Below are 19,809 nucleotides of genomic sequence, written 5' to 3'. Positions count from 1 at the left end.
TCTTCGTGGATTGGACTTCTCTCCCCGGTTCTCTCTCCCCAGCACATTCTTTGCCGTGTCAACACGGCGAACCAAACACGCTCGCTCTCTCTCTATACAACTAAATTCACCTGCACATCAGTCAGGTTGCGTACTAGAGCTCAAAGACGCTAATTAAAAAAATTAGGAATTAGGGTTGTGTTCATCATTTCTGTAGAAGGAAAGACCCGTAAGGATGTGTGAGGATTTTATTTAGCAACTTCACTTGGGTTTCTGAAGCCTGGTTGAGAATTTATGGCTAACTTTTCCTATTTAGCATGAAATCGGTGACTTTCAGATACTGCTGCCCGCTCTGAACAGCCGTACCTGACAGAGCATTGACCCTGCGGGAAACCAAATTTAATTTCTTTCCTCCCAGGGGATGTGACCGACCCGGATTGCCCTCCTTAGTGCTGAAAGGAGAGCTTTTGCCTTTCATGACACAAGCTAACCTACCTTTCAGAGGCCATCCTGAAGGAACGGAATTCTTAACCGGAAGATATTCCATCACCTCTCTCCAAACACGATAGTTTTAAACCGTCTTTAGGAAGGGAGTAAATTACTGATGACCTTCCTTAGTGCACATGATTCAAACCTGTGCATTTGCATTTAAATAAACTATTTTAGGATGCCGTGGAAATTGTTTTTTTTTTTTCCCCCATCTGAGACAGGTTGAAATTAAGATGTAAGTTTGATATACACATTGTGCAAAATCATTAATGTGTCCCCGTATCCTGCATAACGTGACATCGTTTGCTTATTCTGTCATCCTTATTGGGCAAAGGAAGAGCAACATTCAATTCGTTTCTTTGTACCGGCTTCCGAAAAATGTCCTTGCAAATATACGGTGAGTTGTTTAAACAGGATGCATTTGGGAAGCTGCCTCTAGGGAGAGAGGAGTGCAGACAGGTTCCTAATCGATGGCTTTATAGAAACAGTAAGGAGAGCGATGTCAACCCCTTTCTCCATTCCCACCAATGGCACATACCTTCGCCTTGAAGCCTATTCAGGTCCCCTTCCTCCCTCCCCCCCCCAGTAAAGGTGGCATGGTTTTTGATGGGAAATGCTGCAGCTGTGGCCTGGGGGTGGGGTGGGGACACAACGCGCTGTGGCTGGAGCCACTTTTCCTTCCCGACACTTGGAAGGATCACTGATCATTGCCGTTCATGCTCTGACTTGCCAGCAGCGATGTCTGCAAGGCTATGGTCACAATGACATTAAATATAGGTCAAGTTGAAAACATTCCTTCCTAAGGAGAAGGCGGGGTCGGCACCTAAATCATTCGATCATCGGCAGCTCAGAAATTACCCCCCTGCTCTCTCGTTGAAGGAGTTTGGTTTTCATCACACAGGAAGGAGTAGGAACACATTTTAAGTAGGACGGGGCTGCCTGGCTGGCTCTGTTGGCGGAACACGTGACTCTTGATCTCCAGGTTGTGGGTCTGGTCTCCACGTGGAGCGTGGAGATGACTTAAAAATAAAATATTTAGGGGTGCCCGGGTGGCTCACCCGGTTAAGCGTGAGTCTTGATTTCGGCTCAGGTCTCATGGTTCGTGAGTTTGAGCCCCGTGTCAGGCTCTATGCTGACAGGGCGGAGCCTGCTTGGGATATTCTCTCTCTCTCTCTCTCTCTCTCTCTCTCTCTCTGCCTCCCTCATTCTCACTCTTTCTCAAAATAAATAAACTTAAAATCTTTAAAGACCTGTTTAAGTAGGACATGAAAATAGACATAAAGACTTTTTTGTGAATTTCTAAGGCTAACTGCTGCAACACATCTTGATCTTAGGGCCGAGTTCAACAGACCTTTCTTTTTCGTTCATGTACTAGTTTTCTCTTTTTTTTTTCTTTCAGTTACTTATTTTGAGAGAAAGATCATGAGGAAGGGGGAGAGAGGGAGAGAGGGAGGGAGAGGGGGGAGAGAGGGAAGGAGGGGGGGAGAAAGGGGGGGAGAGAGGGGGGGAGAGAGAGAGAGGGAAAGAAATCCCAAGCAGGCTCAGCACCTTTAGTGTGGAGCCCCAGCAGGGCTCGAACTCATGAACTGTGAGATCATGACCTGAGCTGAAATCAAGAGTCGGACGCTCAGCTGACCGAGCCACCCAGGTGCCCCTCCTGTACCAGTTCTAAGGAACAGCAGATGTGGGTGTTCTTTAGCTGGTGACTCTTCGAGGTGGCGATTTGGGGACCCAGGCCCCGACGTCTCATCTTTGCCATCGTCCCTGTGGGGTTTCCAAGTTCACCTTCAGGTTGTCTCCAGTCCAACCTGAGTGTGTGTGAGGGAGGGGGGAGAGAGGGAGACGGGGAGAGAGGGAGGGAGACAGAGAGAGACTGAGAGGGAGGGAGACAGAGAGAGATGGAGAGAGAGAGAGACGGGGAGAGAGAGAGACAGACACAGAGAGAGAGACAAACAGACACAGAGAGAGACACAGAGAGACAGAGACAGAGACAGACAGACACAGAGAGAGAGAGACAGAGAGAGAGAGAGAGAGACACAGAGAGAGAGAGAGACAGAGAGACAGACACTGAGACAGAGAGAGAGACACAGAGAGACAGACACACACAGAGAGAGAGACACACACAGACACAGAGACAGAGAGAGAGAGACAGACACAGAGAGCGAGTGAGACAGAGAGCGAGACAGAGAGCGAGAGAGTGAGTGAGAGAGACAGAGACACAGAGAGACATAGACATAGAGACACAGAGACAGACAGAGACAGAGAGACAGAGACAGAGAGACAGAGAGAGACAGAGAGAGACAGAGACAGAGAGACAGAGACAGACAGAGAGACAGAGACAGACAGAGACAGAGAGACAGAGACAGAGACAGAGAGAGGGAGAGACAGAGACAGACAGAGACAGAGAGAGAGAGAGAGAATGTGTGTTTTATGGGTCAAGCCTGAATCTCATTTGCTCACCTTCTGTTGATTGAAACTTCAATGGTGACACCCTAATTGCAAGGGAATCTGGGGAATATATTCTGGCTGTGTCTTCTGGAAGAGGAGGAGAGGGATTTGATGATGAGCTTTTAGGCCAGTGATTCTCAGACTTTAGCTGCATCAGAATCACCTGGAAGCTTGAAACCCTGCTTCCTGGACCTCCCCCCCCCCCCCCCCCCCCCCCCCCCCCCCCCCCCCCCCCCCCGGAGTTTCAGATTCAGCAGGCCTTGAATGGGGCCCCGAGAATTAATATTGCAAACAAGCTCCCAGGTGGCGTTAATGTGGGGGTCGGGACTACAATTTGGAGTAGTCCTTGGCTGTGACACATTTTTGGGTGCTGATTTATCCATTTTTATCATGAAAACCGTCTCAGTTGTCATGGCCTAAGGTATAGGAGGGAAGGAGGCGGGTAAGATAGGTAAGTAGTCTTGGCCGGGCTATTCAGAATATTGAAATTAAGAGTGGAAGATTTCTCTCTTTTTTTCTTTAATTAAAAAAAGTATTTGGGGCGCCTGGGTGGCACAGTCGGTTAAGTGGCCGACTTCGGCTCAGGTCATGATCTCGCGGTCCGTGAGTTCGAGCCCCATGTCGGGCTCTGTGCTGACAGCTCAGAGCCTGGAGCCTGTTTCCGATTCTGTGTCTCCCTCTCTCTGACCCTCCCCCGTTCATGCTCTGTCTCTCTCTGTCTCAAAAAGAAATAAACATTTGAAAACAAAAACAAAAATATTTAAATCCAAGCTAGATAACATGTCATGTAATACTGGTCTCAGGAGTAGAGCCCAGTGATACATCGCTTATTTATAACACCCAGTGCTCAGCCCAACAAGTGCCCTCCTTCATGCCTATCACCCATTTAGCCTGTCTCCCCACCCAACACCCCTGCAGTGACCCTCAGTCTGTTGTCTGTATTTAAGTCTCTTATGGTTTGCCTCCCTCTCTGTTCTTATCTTATTTTCCGTCTCTTCCCCTATGTTCGTCTATTTTGTTTCTTAAATTCCACATATGAGTGAACTCATACATTTGTCTTTCTCTGACTTCTTTTGCTTAGAATAATACATTCTAGTTCAGTGCATGTTGCTGCAAATGGCAGGATTTCATTATTTTTTAAAATTTTTTGTTTATTTTTGAGACAGAGACAACGTACCATCAGGGGAGGCGCAGATAGAGGGAGACAGAATCCAAAACAGGCTCCAGGCTGTCAGCTCGAAGCCCAATGTGGGGCTCGAACCCACGAACCACAAGATCATGACCTGAGCCAAAGTCAGACCCGTAACTGACTGAGCCACCCAGGCACTCCAAGATTTCATTCTTTTTGATTGCTGAGTAATAGTCCATTTATACACACACACACACACACACACACACACACACACACACACACACTACATCTTCTTTGTTCATCAAATGTCCATCCAGTCGATGGACATTTGGGCTCTTTCTATAATTGGCTGGTGTTCACAGTGCTGCTGTAAACATTTGGGTGCACGTGCCCCTTCGAATCGGCATTTTTGCATCCTTTGGATAAATATCTAGCGGTGCAATTGCTAGGTTGTAGGGTAGTCTTAACATTTTTTTAATGTTTAATTTTGAGAGAGCTCGAGTGGGGAGGGGCAGAGAGAGAGGGCGACAGAATCCAAAGTTGGGTCCACACTGTCCTCACAAAGCCAGACATGGGGCTCGAACCTACAGACCATGAGATCATGACCTGAGCTGATGTCGGATGCTCAACTGAGCCACCCGGGTGCCTCAGGAGTGGAAGATTTCTTAGAGGAATTGGAGTTCTGGAGGACGGAGATCTGGGGTGTCAGGGGCTAATGAGATGGCTGCACCCTGTTCTGTGGGGGGGGGGGGTGTAGGGGATGGGACGCATCCGTTGCCGGGAAGGGAGCTTCCAGCTCACTGGGTCAGCTCTGTTGGAGCAGGAAGGTGGGGAGAATAAAGTACCTAAGGAAGGGCAGGACAGGTGATGCGGAGGAAGTGCCCGGGGGAGGGCTGGCATGACCATCAAAGGTGGTGGAGTCAGCCGAGCCTGGCTGTTGGATTTTGAGTTTCTTGAGATCTCAGGAGATCTATAAAATGGGGATGATAGTGTGTAATTGTTAGGTTACTGTGAAAATGAATTAGATCAGAGGGTTGTAAACTTCCTTGGTCTGTGGTGCTTATAGGTTAAAAAAAAAAAAACCCTTATGTTTCATTTATTAACTAGTTGGCTCCACACCACTTCATACATATTTATGTTCTGACACCTGGGTATTTGAAGAAAAATCATAAGGATAAAAGGAGAGATGTGTTTGTTTCTTAAATCACCACAATTTCTTGAGGATGGCGTGTGGGCCCCCGCGGGTTCGTGCGTGGCTTCCCAAACCTTGGGGTCGTATTGGGCACTCTGCTGCCCTCTTATTCCTGTTCCACATTCATCTTTGCGTTTTACCCCAGCACCTGCTGAAAACTCAACTTTGCAGAGATACGATGTCGTTGCAAGGAATGTAGTGCAACCTAACTTGGAAACTGGAGATCGACTGGTGTTAGTAACACGCACAGTAGCTGACCCGTGTTGAATATTGCCGTGTAGCCCTCAAAAACAAAATATTTTTGCAGTGCCTCTGTGAGGTCACAGTAGTGACCCAGGTGCTTTGGCGCCTGGCTTGGAAACTGGAATCCCATGGGGCTTTCTTGCCCCTTCATTAATTTATTAAGCCGATGTTATTAGCCAAGCAGCAGGCACTGTGCTGGGCATGGGGAGGACACCACCGTTCTGCTTCCAAGGAGTGTAGTCTGGGGGGGGGGGGGGCACTAGAGGCAGAATTAGAGACTCCGGCCAGTGTAGACTCCCACCGGGGCCAGTCTGGGAAAGGCGGTTTCAAGGTGCTCTGGGACCTTATGGGAGGAGTGTTGGAATGTCACGAGGTGGTTTCTCAAGTGGGTGGCCCTTGAGTTGTTCCTGAAGGCTGAGAAGTTAACGTGGCAAGAGGGTGAAGGAACTGTAGCCCAGGCGGGGGGGGGGGGGGGGGGGGGCGGGGGTGGGGTGGGGGGAGTGGCATTCTGGGCAAGTGTTTTTCAGACCATGGCGAAGGACCTGCTCTCCCACCCCTCGGTCGCGTTGTGGTTGAGTCATGACTAGCATGTAGTTCGCCTGTGCTGCGTGGGCCACCGGAATCTGTGGACCACACTTTGGGTAACTGTTCCAGACAGGGAACGGCATGAGCCAGGGTCCTGTGGTGGGAGACAACTAGGAGACTCCGAGGAAGGAGAGCCGGTAGCAGTGGAGCAGAAAGTTAGAAGGTGGAAGAATCAGCAGGGGCTGTAGTGAGCCTCTAGGCCCCAGGAAGAGCTTGAATCTGCAGTGAAGACCTTTCCGTCCTGGTGGAGAAGGGGAAGTTGTGATTACTTCCTAGGTGACAGGTTGAGAGTGTAAGCAGGCCAGATGTTTGGCTACGAAGATCTGCTTGAAGGCAACTTGCGGGCCCGGCGTTGTGGCCTCCCAGAGCCGAGGGAGCGCTTGCCAGTTGGCGTGAAAACGATGCATTAGGAGGGCTGCTGGAGTGTGCCTGGTGGCTGTGTGAGCGCCCCCAGGTCCCCAACAGGGGCCTGGATCTCCGGCTCCTCGGGGTTACCCCTACCACTGACGGGAAGCTCGAGGCCCAGCTTGCTGTTCCCTGGGTGTCAAACAGCCTCTCTTCGAGGCTTAGAGAATTCTGGCTGTTCCCGTGAGGTCCTACGGGGTGTCACCCGAGTCTGCGTCCCATTCCACCTGTTTGCTTTTTTTGGTTTTTGTCTTCCGGGTCGTTTGGAGGTTTCCTGTGGCACCCGCGGGCACCAGGCGAGGCAGTGGGCATGGCACCAAGTCCTGAAGGGAGCTGGCCCTCGCCTTGCCCCCGGCGGCCTGTCATAAGCGCCCCTTCTGACTTAAGAATCTGGAGCGCTCTCCCTCCTCACGCGCTGACTTTTGGGGGGGCGCCAGGAGGGACTTTGGGTCTCCGCCCTCCCGAATCTGGAGCCTTGATGTTGACTGGAGGCTGAGTTTCCTCCTTTGCCGTGAGGAGCGGGCTGCAGAAGAGAGAATGACGCGCTGTGGTTTCTCCGCACAGGTACTTTGTGCTGGATTTTGAGGCCGGCATCCTGCAGTATTTTGTGAATGAGCAGAGCAAACACCAGAAGCCTCGGGGAGCCCTGTCTCTGTCTGGAGCCATAGTGTCCCTGAGCGACGAAGCCCCCCACATGCTGGTGGTGTATTCCGCTAACGGAGAGATGTATAAACTGAGAGGTACGTTCTCCTTCTCGCTTTTCAGACCGGTCTCCTGGGCTACGCGCATAGTTACCATGGTGATGGCTCCCGGCTTTTGTTTTTGTGTTTATTTTTTTTTTTATTAAAAAAAATTTTTTTTTAACGTTTATTTACTTTTGAGACAGAGAGAGACAAAGCATGAACGGGGGAGGGTCAGAGAGAGGGAGACACAGAATCGGAAGCAGGCTCCAGGCTCTGAGCTGTCAGCACAGAGCCCGACGCGGGGCTCGAACTCACGCGAGATCACGCGAGATCACGCGAGATCACGCGAGATCACGCGAGATCATGACCTGAGCCGAAGTCGGCCGCTTAACCGACTGAGCCACCCAGGCGCCCCTGTTTTTGTGTGTTGAATCGTAATTCTTTGGATTGTTTAAAATCACCTTTAACAGTTTGCTATGTTTGAGGGCTCTGTGGTGACAGACACCCCCTCTCTTATTTACCCCTGGGGTGGGAGACACAGCTGACGCTAGGAATTGCTTGTCTTAAGTAACTGAGGAAGTAGGACAGACAAGAGGTGAGTGATAGTACGGCCAGCTCAGCTTTCGGATCTCAGATGTTTCGTCTTAGTTCGATGTATATCTTCTTTGACCTTCTACTACGGTCCCCTGTGGGGCTGTATTCGGAGGACAAAACAAGCCTTTCAGGGGTCATCGTGCCCTTCCCTCAGGATTTCTCTAGAACACCTCTTCGTGAAGGGCCCCTTCACTCCGAAGCCATCTGCTTGCTGTTGAGTTAATTTCCTTTTTGTTTTTTCCCCCTTTCTCTTTGCTTCTTGAGAACTGAAGTCTGCTTAGCGTCTTCATGGAAGCAGATTCCCCAAGGAACCCCTCATTTAGCCAGAGCTACAGATCCTGCCACCCCCAAGGCACATCCATCCTCCAGGTTTTCAGCAAAGCCAGACTTGACTGTAGCAGTGTAATTTGATTGCCAGGTCATTCCACCCAGCATTCCATTACAGTTGCATTGCCAGAAAAATTGTCAGTTTTCTTCTAATGACAGAACAACAGAACAAAAATCCAAATGCACATAGTGGGGGGTGTGTGTGTGCATATGTGCGCACACACCCCCGAGTGAATGTTGTTAGGGTCTGAGGAAGGGTAGTACTTGTATATATTACGTGTTGGGGGTTGGTTGCTAATTCTGCCGTCATACATTTTTTTCTTTGCCCAAGTGAGGGCTCAGTAGGCAGAAAAGGCCCCTTTTTATCCCTCCTTGACCCCAGGGGACTGATCATGACAGGTCAGCCTCTGCAGAGCCACACTGAGGGCCGACTCCGTGCCTCCGAGCCCAATTTCGTGGTCTTACCTTCAAGATTTACTGCCAAGAGGTGGAATAAGCAAATGTTTCTTTATTATCTACATACAAGTCTTATTTCAGAACCTATAAAACAATCCAAAAGCCTACGAAATAAAAATGCCTTTAGTTGAAAAAGTTTTTCAGTTTTCGGAAATGCAGTAATAAGGTTCATGTTCTCTTTGGAGATTCATGCCGTGCGCGTTCCAGCTGGCTAGATTTACGTGGTCCTTGATTTCGTTTTGTTGTTCATTGCTTAATAAATTGTTAGAGCAGAAACAAAAGCAGGTGAAAACCTTAATGGCACTTCCCCCCTGCCTGTGGTTTATAAAATGACACGAACCCACACAAAAGAAATACCTGACTAATTTGACAATTGAGCCATCTCATTTTGCCTTGTAAGAGTTGATACTATTCTCAGGATTATTAAACCCCAGGGTTTTTTTTTTAAGGGTAGTTTTAATAGCAAATATAAAAGTTTTATTATATGCGTGACATTATCGCAAGGGCTAAATTTAGCTGGAAGTTAGCAACTACGGAGAAGGCAGGATAAGTTTCTGCACATATCTGGCTGGTCCTTGGCTCATCCCAAGAGGGGTCTGGGCATCGGTTTTCTCATTGCACATCTCACGTCCATGTAGAGTTGAATGAATCTTGATGTCCATAGACGCGCGGCTTTTCCTAAGGAAAAAGACTCTAGTTTCTGCAGAAGCCTTTGGAAGTCAAGTACATCTGGTCTACCACCCTAGATTTCTTCACCCAAAAGTTCAAGCTGAGGTTCCAGGGAATCATTCTGTTTTCTGCCTAGTCAACATTTATGTAATGTCATTTTAAACGATTTATGCAGTTAATTATGCAGCGAAATCGATGATTTAGATTGTATTAGACTCTGTTATGTACCCATGATAGTCTAAGAAAACAATCTAGTAGATTTGAGAGATGGGAGTGTAGATGAAAGATCATGACCATACAGTTGACTTGTATTTTAATGTCTCTTTGGGGGAACCTAAAGCAGCATTTGGTATCTTGTTCTGTCCAATCATAATATGAATCATTGAGAACACATATTAAAATAATTCAATTGGATGCTTATTTCATAGATGCTAATAAGTTCACGGTACAAAACTGATAACAACCAAAGGCCCTGGAAAACTATACTTCGAGCCTAGAGGCACTTAAAAAGAATCACGTTTTGGGGTGCCTGGGTAGCTCAGCCGGTTAAGCATCTGACTTCGTCAGTTTGTGAGTTCGAGCCCCTGCGTTGGGCTCTCTGCTGTCAGCACAGAGCCCTCTGCAGATCTTCTGTCTCCCACTCTCTCTGCCCATCCTCCGTCCGCACTGTCTTTCAAAAATAAACCTTCAAAAAATCATGTTTTCCCAATGACCTTTTTTTTAAGAGGGTAAAAAAAAAAAAAGGCAAAATTTTTCTGATAACAGCCCTTGCAGAGTACATACTTAAGTGGTTTAAGAGGGAATTTTCTGTTGAGATTTAGTGTAATTTGTTTTTTTTTTTTTTTCGTGTGTGTGTAAGCACATTCTGTTTGAGAATATTATGATCTGCCTTTGTTTTGCCTTCTCTCCCTACCTCACTCCCTGGGCCTCCCACCCCTTAGGTGGGTGTAGAAATAGGTTGGATACGTTTTGGAACAATCTCTGCAAATTTTTTTTTTTTCCCCTCTATTTTAGCTGCTGATGCAAAGGAGAAACAGTTTTGGGTGACTCAGCTTCGAGCCTGTTCCAAATACCACATGGAAACGAGTTCTAAGGTAAGTAACCACGGGGAAGCAAGGAGGCATTGGAGTAATTTGAATAGCTACCCTTTAGCCCAGTTATCTGTTTCTTTGGGGAAGCGGTTTTTCATGTTATTTTCAAGTTACCCAATGTAAGGGAATTAATACCTGTCCTGTTGCATTTAAATGTAGAGCCAAGAGGGAAGTAGCAGGATTAAGCTTGTGGGTAGAATGAAGAGGCCTACAGACCCCTCATTGGAACTGATTCTGGAAGGATACTTCAGTTGCTGTGCGTGCTGTCTGCGTAGGCAGCTGTTAATTGGCCTGTTGAGAAGCTGGAGTGGATGATTTCAGCGTAGAGGTGTAGCAGTCAGATTTGCCGTTCACGAGGACTGGTGGTTGTCACTGATGCTTAAAACCCAGACCCCAAACTGACTGAATATTCTGCAAGGAGCTTCAGCGTTCTAAGTGTAAAAACGTTCTTGGGTAATTTGGCACACAAGCATGAATTCTTTTCTCCAAGGGATCTGTAGGAGATGTTGGATCACCGAGGTGGGAAATAGGAGGTAGGCATTTTCAGAGGTTATTCGGAGGATTTCATTAGAAATCATTAGAATACAGGAAATGATTGCAAAATAAACTTATTGAGGGCAATAAATATTGGTTAAAATCAGTGCTTAAAGGACTTACCCCTTTAAAAAATTTTTTTAATGTTTATTTTTGAGAGAGAGAGAGAGACAGGGCATGAGCAGGGGAAGGGCAGAGAGAGAGAGGGAGACAGAATCTGAAGCAGGCTGAGCTGTCAGCACAGAGCCTGATGTGGGGCTCGAACCCACGAACTGTGAGATCATGACCTGAGCTGAAGCTGGACACTCAACTGATGGAGCCACCCAGGTGTTCTGGGACTTACCCCTTTTCATATCATTAATTCAAATTTAGGTATGTACCCGATGGCGGTTTGCTTCCACATTCCACACATCCAATAGAAAGACCCCCATGCGAAACCTCTGATACTTCTAATCCTATAACCAGTCGGCTGTGTTGCCCAGGGCCATGGGAAATGTCTTGCTTGGTTACACCTCCTCCCTGTTCTGCCTCTAAGTACAACCTGAAATGATTTCTTCACAGTGATTTCGTCCGCTGTTTATTTTTCTTTTAAGAGACTCTCTTCTTTGACTTGGCTTGCCGCAGATTCACTCATCCTTCCTGACTTACCCCAAGCAGCATCTGGGTTACCGTAGGTAGGGCCCTACTTCTAAAGCGCTTTTTCTCTCTGGCTTGTTTTATTTTCCAAGAATTATGGTAGGAGTTCTGGACGCTTCATCAGTATTTTATAAATGCCTAGGTTAGGGCAGTTTAAAAATGCTTTTGTTTTTATGCGCGTCTTTTTACTTTTTTATAAAGGAGAACAGAAGGGCATAAAATAAAAAGAAAATCTCTCCCTCCATTGCCACATACGCTCATTAGAGATCGTTGCCCTTAACATCATTCAAGTAGATTAGTGTTAGTATGTACATCTGCATCTGTATTTTTTACACAGATGGGATTGTATCATGCATACAGTTTTTACCTTTTTGGCTTTTTGGAAAAAAAATGCATTTTGGAGACCTTTCTTAGTAGACCTGTGGCATGTACTGGAGTCTTAGGATTGATTTTCTAAGGAATGAATGTCAGTGCTTTAAGTCCTCTACTGATGGACATTTAGGTTGTTGCACATAATGCTGTAATAAACATCTTTGTACACTTAGCTGTGTATGGATTTAGCATATGTGTCCTTTGCCTGTCATTCGTATTGTAGATCTTTTCTCCCAGTAGGTCACCTGTATTTTGACTTTGAATACATTTTTTTTGCTATGTAGAATATTTAATTTTTGTGGTCAAATTTTTGAATATTTTCATTTTTGGCTTCTGGTTGTACATCATGCTTATTAGAAAAGGCTTCTTTGTTCTAAAATCATGAAAACAGGGGTGCCGGGGTGGCTCAGTCTGTTAAACCTCCGACTCTCGATTTTGGCTCAGGTCACGATCTCACGGTTGGTGAGTTCAAGCCCTGCAGTTGGCTCTGCACTGGCTGTGTAGACCCTACTTGGGATTCTTTCTCTCTCTCAAAATAGATAGATAAAATCATGAAAACATTCTTCAGTGTTTTCTTCCTGTGAATTTATAGTTAAAGTATCATGTTTAAATCATTCATTCATCTGGAATTTCTTTTGGATGTAAGAATTGAGGTAGGGAAACCAATTTTAAGTGCATTGATGTTTAGATGAATCACTGGAGACCAGGAAAGGTAAGGACCTCATAATGGTGGTAAGAAATAGGAAGCGAATTTGAAGATTCTCTGAAGGAGAATTTGATTTACTCTGATGTAGTCTCTGGGCAGTTTCAGGAATACAGATTAACCTGTTAATGTAGAACTCAAATAAATAATAATTTAGATGGTAGCGCCTGTAGGATTTCTTGAGACTGAAGGTGAGATCCCTAACCGTCACTCATTTGTAGTGTAGCTAGTGAATAATAACTTTAAAAACTTTAAACAGACCTGGTTGTTCAGCAGAGGCATTATGAAATCCAAGAAGCTCCTTAGGCAAGAGTTAGTGAAAATGAAGTTGGGCTTAATGTAACAGTGAACTTGATGTCCAGTTAACGGTGGGACGGCTACTTACTTTGCATCGTGGTTATTAGGAACATATGCTAAATAAGCCTTCTCTTCACTCTGTTCTTTCTTCACTCTGAGCAGGTCAGATCCTTCCCCAGTAGATTATAGAGAATATTCTCCCTATGATTGCTTGGAATCATTGCCTTTTAAAAACTTTTTATCTATCTATGTATCTATCTATCTATTTAACGTTTGTTTATCTTAGAACGAGTGGGGGGGGCAGAGAAAAATGGAAACCTAGGATCTGACGCGGGCTGTACGCTGATGCCTGATGTGGGGCTCAATCTTCTGAGCCATGAGATCATGACCTGAGCTAAAGTCAGGCACTTAACCGACTGAGCCACCCAGGCACCCTGAAAACTTTTTACTTAAAATCAAGTGTTCCCTACATGCACCCCCATGTTTATAGCAGCACTATTGACAATAGCCAAAGTAGGGAAAGAGCCCAAATGTCCACTGGCTGGTGAATGGATAAAGGGGTGTGTGTGTGTGTGTGTGTGTGTGTGTGTAGTGAGAACTGCAGTTTGTGTGTGTGCGCGTGCATGCACACACACACACACACACACACACACACACAGTGAGAACTGCAGGATAACTGTATTCATAGAGCCTGAAGAGGGCTTCCCAGAGGACCTGTCCAGCGGCTCTTGAAATCCAGACTTGTCTCAGACAATACCCGATGATGTTTCCCCTAATCCAGAAGTGAAATGGAAAAGACATTTCCTAAATATGCCTAACGTCCGCTTTATTCAATACTAAGGACTGCTTTTTATTCAGAAATTACATTGCTTTGCTTTTTGAGGGTTAAAATATTCTTTTTATTGTAGAAGATATAGAGTACTGACTTATTGATTGCCTTTTTAAAAAAATTAGGTTTATTGAGGTGTAATTTACATGAAGTGAAATTCCTCCTTTTTAAGTATAAAATGTATTTTTTGATAGATGCATGCAGTCATGTAACCATCACCACAATTAACATTCTACTGCCCCTCAGAGTTCCCTCGTTACCCTGTTGGGGTCGATTCCTTCCCCTCCCTGTGAGCTCTAGGCAGCCACCATCCATTTTCTATGTGTAGTTTTGTTTTTTCTAGAATGTTCTATAAACTGACTTGTACAGCCTTTCATATCCGACTACTTTCACTTTATGCAGTTTCTGAATTTCATTCATGCTGGTGTGTCAGTAGTCGATTCTTTTTAATTTTAGCTGTATTAGTGGATGTGTGGTACTTTTTGTTCTTAATATCTTTTTCAAGAATCAAAAGTGATTGCCAGTCCCCAAATTAATTTCTAAATTCTCAGGTTAGGGGCTCCTGGGTGGCTCAGTTAAGCGTCTGTCTCTTGATTTTGGTTCAGGTCATGGTCACAGTTCAGGAGATTGAGCCCCAAGTTGGGCTCTGTACTCACGGTATGGAGCCTGCTTGAGATTCTCTCTCTCCTTCTCCTTTCTCTGCCCTTTTCCCTTTCATGCACGTACATGAAAACTTCCTCTGAAAAAAAAAATTAAAAAAAATATGCATGTTACAAAATTTCTAAATCTGTTCCTGGATTTCAGAAAACAGTATTAGTTTTTGAAATCTAAGGGTGTCACATAGGTTCATCTTGTGGTCTCTGGTGTTATTCGAGGTACAGCTGCAAGGGTATGAGGCGTGTCTGCTAAGACGACCAGAACAGTGACTTTCCCTGCAAACACCAACAACAAAGCAAAACATCTTATTTTTGATGGGGTACAAAAATTCAAGCAACATAAAGCATTGATTGGAAAGTGTCAAGAGAGAGCTGTAAGCAACGGTTCTCGTGAGAATTTACTTGCAAGTGACTTTGAAGTATCAAATGTAGGGGTGGGTGTCTAGTTTTTATCAAGTAGTTGGTGTTCGGAGACCCCTAGGATTAGGCATAGTGGTGTTATGGGTACCGCCATAAGCCTGAGCATGGGAAAGGAACGGTTGACGGAAGTGATGATGTTTATTGTTATTATTATTATTTATTTATTTTAAATGTGTATTTTTGAGAGCGAGCATAGTGGGAGAGGGGCAGAGAGAGAGACAGACAGACAGACAGACAGACAGAATCTGAAGCAGGCTCCAGGCCCCGAGCTTTCAGCACAGAGCCCGACATGGGGCTTGAACTCACAAACTGTGAAATCATGACCTGAGCCGAAGTCGGACGCTTAACCGACTGACCCCAGTAATGATGTTTAATACTTTCTATGTGAGTGACCATCCCTCAGGATCCTGTTACCCTTCACACTGGTCCTGTGACATAGGTAATATCTCCATTTTTACATATAGAAAACTGAGACCCATTGAACCTAAGCGATAGGCTCAAAGTCAGATAGCCATTAAGTGAGTAGATGGTGACAAGAGGCAGAGTTGCTAAACAGGCCCCTCCCCCTCATCCCTCGTCCTGGTTTCCTGCTAGGTGCTGATGGGAAGGTTGGGGATGGTGTTCTCCTGCCATGAACTCCCATGTTTTATAACACTTGAGGGGACAGCTCTGAATAGGACACCTGTAATTTTATATACTCAAGAGAGCCCTTCCCCAGTCTTTTAAATAGGTCTTATTTCAGAATTTTTCAGTAACTTTGCTTGAATGTAACTTTGGCCTTTTGCACTACATTTTGTGCTGTAAGCTTCTAATGGTGAGCACTTTGGGCAAGTCCCCGTGAACTTTGAATGAAAAGCATCTTCTGACTGAGCATACACGTGTTTCTGCTCACGACATTCTGCTTTAGAAGAAATATTGGGGAATGCAGAGTGAGAGATCCTGCCTTTTTTTTTAAAGTTTATTTTGAGAGAGGGTGGGAGGGAGAGAGGGAGAGAGGGAGGGAAGGAGAATGTGAGTGGGGGAATGGGGCAGAGAGGGAGAGAGAGAATCCCAAGAAGGCTCTGAGCTGTCAGTGCAGCACCCGATATGGGACTCGGTTTCACAAACCATGAGATCGTGACCCAAGCGAAATCCAAAGTCAGATGCTTAACGGACTGAACCACCCAGGTGCCCTGAGAGGTCCTCCATTTAAATCCCACTCTGCTAGTTATGTGTTGAGCGTACCCACCCAGGTCACTTTTATTTCCTCTGATCCTCGGTCCTCGTCTTTGAAATGGTATCCTCTGTCTCCTGAGGTGGCACTGTGGGCCAACAAGGTAATGCAGGTGAAAGCCGGCTGCCCGCTTGAAGCAGTCCATGGAATTAGGGGCTCAGGTGCTTGTGCTCATTTTTGGTAAGACTGCTGCTTGATAGTCCCACATCTCGGCCGCCCTTGGCGCTTTGACACCATCCTCAAGGAAAGCAAGTATGCTTTTTAATCCATTTGTGGTTATGTGAATGTCATTTGCAAATAGCCATATCCGAGAACTTGGGGTCATTGAAAATTAGCGGAAGTCTGTATTTCCGGATAGGGAGTTGGAGAAACTTCTGAGTGATGCTGTTTTCAAGTTACCTTTGACCTGTGGGATAATGAGGACCGTGGTCAAGTGATTAAGAAGCATTTAAGGACATTCACGGGGCGCCTGGGTGGCTCAGTCGGTTAAGCGTCCGACTTCAGCTCAGGTCACGATCTCGCGGTCCGTGAGTTCGAGCCCCACGTCGGGCTCTGGGCTGATGGCTTGGAGCCTGGAGCCTGCTTCCGATTCTGTGTCTCCCTCTCTCTCTGCCCCTCCCCCGTTCATGCTTTGTCTCTCTCTGTCTCAAAAATAAAATAAAATAAAAAGCTAAAAAAAAAAGCAGCATTTAAGGACATTCAGATTCAGATTTTGAAGATTTTAGTTTCCTTGGCCGTTTTTTTATTTTTTATTATTTATTTGTTTATTTATTTATTTTAAGAGAGAGCATGCATGCCAGCAGGGGAGAGGGGGAGAGGGAGAATCTCCAGCAGAATCCACACCTAGCACAGAGCCCGATGGGGTGGGAAGGGGGGGGGGTGTCTTAATCTCATGACCTTGAGGTCATGACCTGAACCAAAGTCAAGAGCTGGATGCTTAACAGACCGAGCCCCCCGGGCGCCCCTAGGTGTACATATCTCTAAACACTTTTGTGTGCGGATAAATGGAGATCACATGACCACATTTGTAGGCCCATCCTTCCCCTCTGTTTTCTGGACGTGCACAGAAATCGCTCAGATCTGTTTTTTTGAGCAGCTTACCTCTCCATGAGGATGGACCGTAAGACCAGGCTTGGGTCACAGGCCTTTCTCTGTGTCGGGTTGTTTTATCTTTAAAAGGACTGTGCGAGTGTATTGCCATTTCTTAGAGCATTTCTGGGATCTACACTGTTTTACGTCCAGGCAGCAACTTGCCCTTCCGTCTTGGCTACCTCTCGTTTGTTCTTCCTTGCTCTGCTCTTGTTTCCTTCTAGATGGGAAGTTGAGGAAAGAAAGGTACATCTTTCTTGGTGACTTACCTGTCCAACAACATCGAAAATGTAGAAGGTTTTTCTGATCTGTGGGGGAAATTATGTAAGGAAATGGAGAAATTCGAGGCATTTGAAGTAGTTACACTGCCCCTTGTATTTGAAGTCCTTCCTCTGGGTCCTCAGGGTCCCGGGCCTGATGCCGTCTTTGAACTTACTGCTTTGGGCTTCCGGAGATCCCCATTCCATCCGAATCCTCCCCTCGATCGTGTGTCCCCTGAGAGCAGACACTGACGACCACGTTCACTTGAGACGGTGGGTCCCAGGGAATCTGTGTCTGTCGGGTGTTTGAAGACACTGTGGTCAGATCAGAATGGTGCGTGGTTAGAGCTCCTCGCCTTTGTTAGGTAATTCTAAATTAAAATGCAAATTTGGTCATGGAGGAATAGGATTGGCCCCGGGTTTTAAATTCATTATAAGTCTTAGGAGGTCTTAGATGAGCAGTGAAAGCTGCAGAGTTTCAAGGAGCATATACATCATTCATGCCAGAAGCTGCCCAAATCATAAGTATTTTTTTCCCCATCCTCAAAAATGATAGCTGACACGTCTATTCACGTGAGCTTTTGTGGCGTTAGAGCACAGTCTCCTCCGTCGTCTCTGGGACGCGGAAAGCCCTAAGGATAGCCCTAAGCCCTCTGGGATGGGGGTGCAGTTCTTCGGAAGCTAATGCCGGGTGAGGACCTGCCCACGTCTACACAACCTGCAGCCTCCTCCTGACAGCTGACCCCCGCGAGGTAGTTCCTAACTCCTGTCCTCTGCTTTTTCCATGATGCCTGGTACTCCCCAGTGATGGAGAGGTTCAGTCGTGGTTTGATGGGACATGGGATGATGCGAAAGGAGGAGGGAGAGTCATAGGCTGGCCTGGCAGAGGCTGGTGCTGGGAAGAACATTCTCTGTGGGCGCCCTTGTGCCCTCAGGGCAGTGTGCTTCATGTCAGGAGGCCCTGCCCGTGACCCTGGTGGCTGGCTTGCCAGGTACAGAGAACCCTGTCTTGGGGACATCTGGAGACCTCATCTGGGGGAGGCGTGGGAATGTGTGGACTGCTTCTGGGGGAATTAGAAGTCTTGTCCGTTGAGGGGTAGTTTGGGAGGGGAATGCTGACTTCGTGTTAAATCCACGGCCCAGTGTGAAGAGGAAGCAGATTTGGAGCCGTTGTTTGTCAGCCATCTCTGTTCCTGAAGGTGAAAGACTAGAACTTCCCTGACTCTCTGCCACCCTGGGGCAAAGGGTGGCAAAAGGGATATGAGCCAAAGGGCTTTCATATCTTGGTTAGGCTGCATCACAACAGGAAGCACCTGCTTGCCGAGATGAACCCAGTGACATCTGTAGAATCTGGCACCACGCGGCCACAAGGGACGTCAGATGCCATCTAGTCCAGCATCCCAGCCCCACCCCCCCTCCTCTATTCAAACAAAAATGCTACCAAAATATTCAAATGACGAGGTCCTGTGGGTCAATTCTCAAAAAAACAAAACAAAACAAAACAAAACCAAAAACAAAAAAACCCAGTTTTATTCACCTAGAGAAGGCGCTGCTGGTAACTCACTGACTGAATGTTCAGAGTCTTGGGAGTAATCCTACAAATGACATTGGTCCCTTTTTTATGACTAAACAAAGTTGGGACTTCTGAGAACAATGCAGAATAACTCAGAAGTAATAGAATGACTGAAAAGTGGGAAGAGAGGGGCACCTGGGTGTCTCAGTTGGTTAAGCGTCCAACACCTGGTTTCAACTCGGGTCACAATCTCACAGTTTTGTGAGTTCAAGCCCCACGTCAGGTTCTTGGCTGTCAGCGCAGAGCTTGCTTGGGATTCTGTCTTTCCCTCTCTCTCTGCCCCCATCTCCACTAGCACCGTCTCTGTCTCTCTCAAAATAAATAAATAAACTAAAAAAAATTTTTTGTTAAAAAGTGGAAAGAGATTCCAAACTTCCTTTGCACCACTTGTCTAAAGAACAATAGATGTAAGAAACAAGGACAAAAGGGAGGTTCCAAAACTGTGCTGATATAGAGACCTGGCCACGTGAGGCTCTTTTTCTTTTTCTTTTTTAATTTATTTTTGAGAAGGGCAGAGTGTGAGCAGGGGAGGGGCAGAGAGAGGGAGAATCTCAAGCAGGCTCTGTGCTGTCATTGCAGAGCCTGATGTGGGGCTCGATCTCACAAAACAGTGAGATCATGACCTGAGCTGAAATCAAGAGTCAGACTCTCAACCGACTGAGCCACCTAGGTGCCACCACATGAGACTCTGTAACTCTTTAAGTTTAAATTACAGTTGACCCTTGGGGAACCCGTGTACTTTAGTCTGTTAAGCATCCAAATTTTTTGTTTTGTTTTTGTTTTTTTTTGTATATAATTTATTGTCAAATTGGCTTACAAGCATCCAAATCTTGACATCAGCTCAGGTTGTGAGTTTAAGCCCCACATGCTGGGCATGGAGCCTACTTTAAAAAATTACAAAAAAAAAAAAAAAGTTACAGTTGACCCTCGAACA

The 19,809-nt window shown here is 46.2% G+C and overlaps 1 protein-coding gene across 3 annotated transcripts in view; it reads left to right on the top strand.

Moving 5' to 3' along the window:
* Window positions 1-19,809, top strand: part of OSBPL10 (oxysterol binding protein like 10) — a 305,981-nt gene that overhangs the window by 103,935 nt on the left and 182,237 nt on the right. For all 3 annotated transcript variants that reach the window (XM_027040852.2, XM_027040851.2, XM_027040849.2), the window contains exons 2-3: window positions 7,038-7,213; window positions 10,217-10,296. In XM_027040852.2, coding sequence (XP_026896653.1) covers window positions 7,038-7,213; window positions 10,217-10,296 — 256 coding nt within the window. The remainder of the gene's footprint in view (window positions 1-7,037; window positions 7,214-10,216; window positions 10,297-19,809) is intronic.

Source organism: Acinonyx jubatus, chromosome C2 (genome assembly GCF_027475565.1).
Source record: "Acinonyx jubatus isolate Ajub_Pintada_27869175 chromosome C2, VMU_Ajub_asm_v1.0, whole genome shotgun sequence".
Taxonomy (NCBI): domain Eukaryota; kingdom Metazoa; phylum Chordata; class Mammalia; order Carnivora; family Felidae; genus Acinonyx; species Acinonyx jubatus.
The sequence above is the reverse complement of the archived record's forward strand: the minus strand, read 5'-3'. Positions and strand labels throughout refer to the sequence as shown.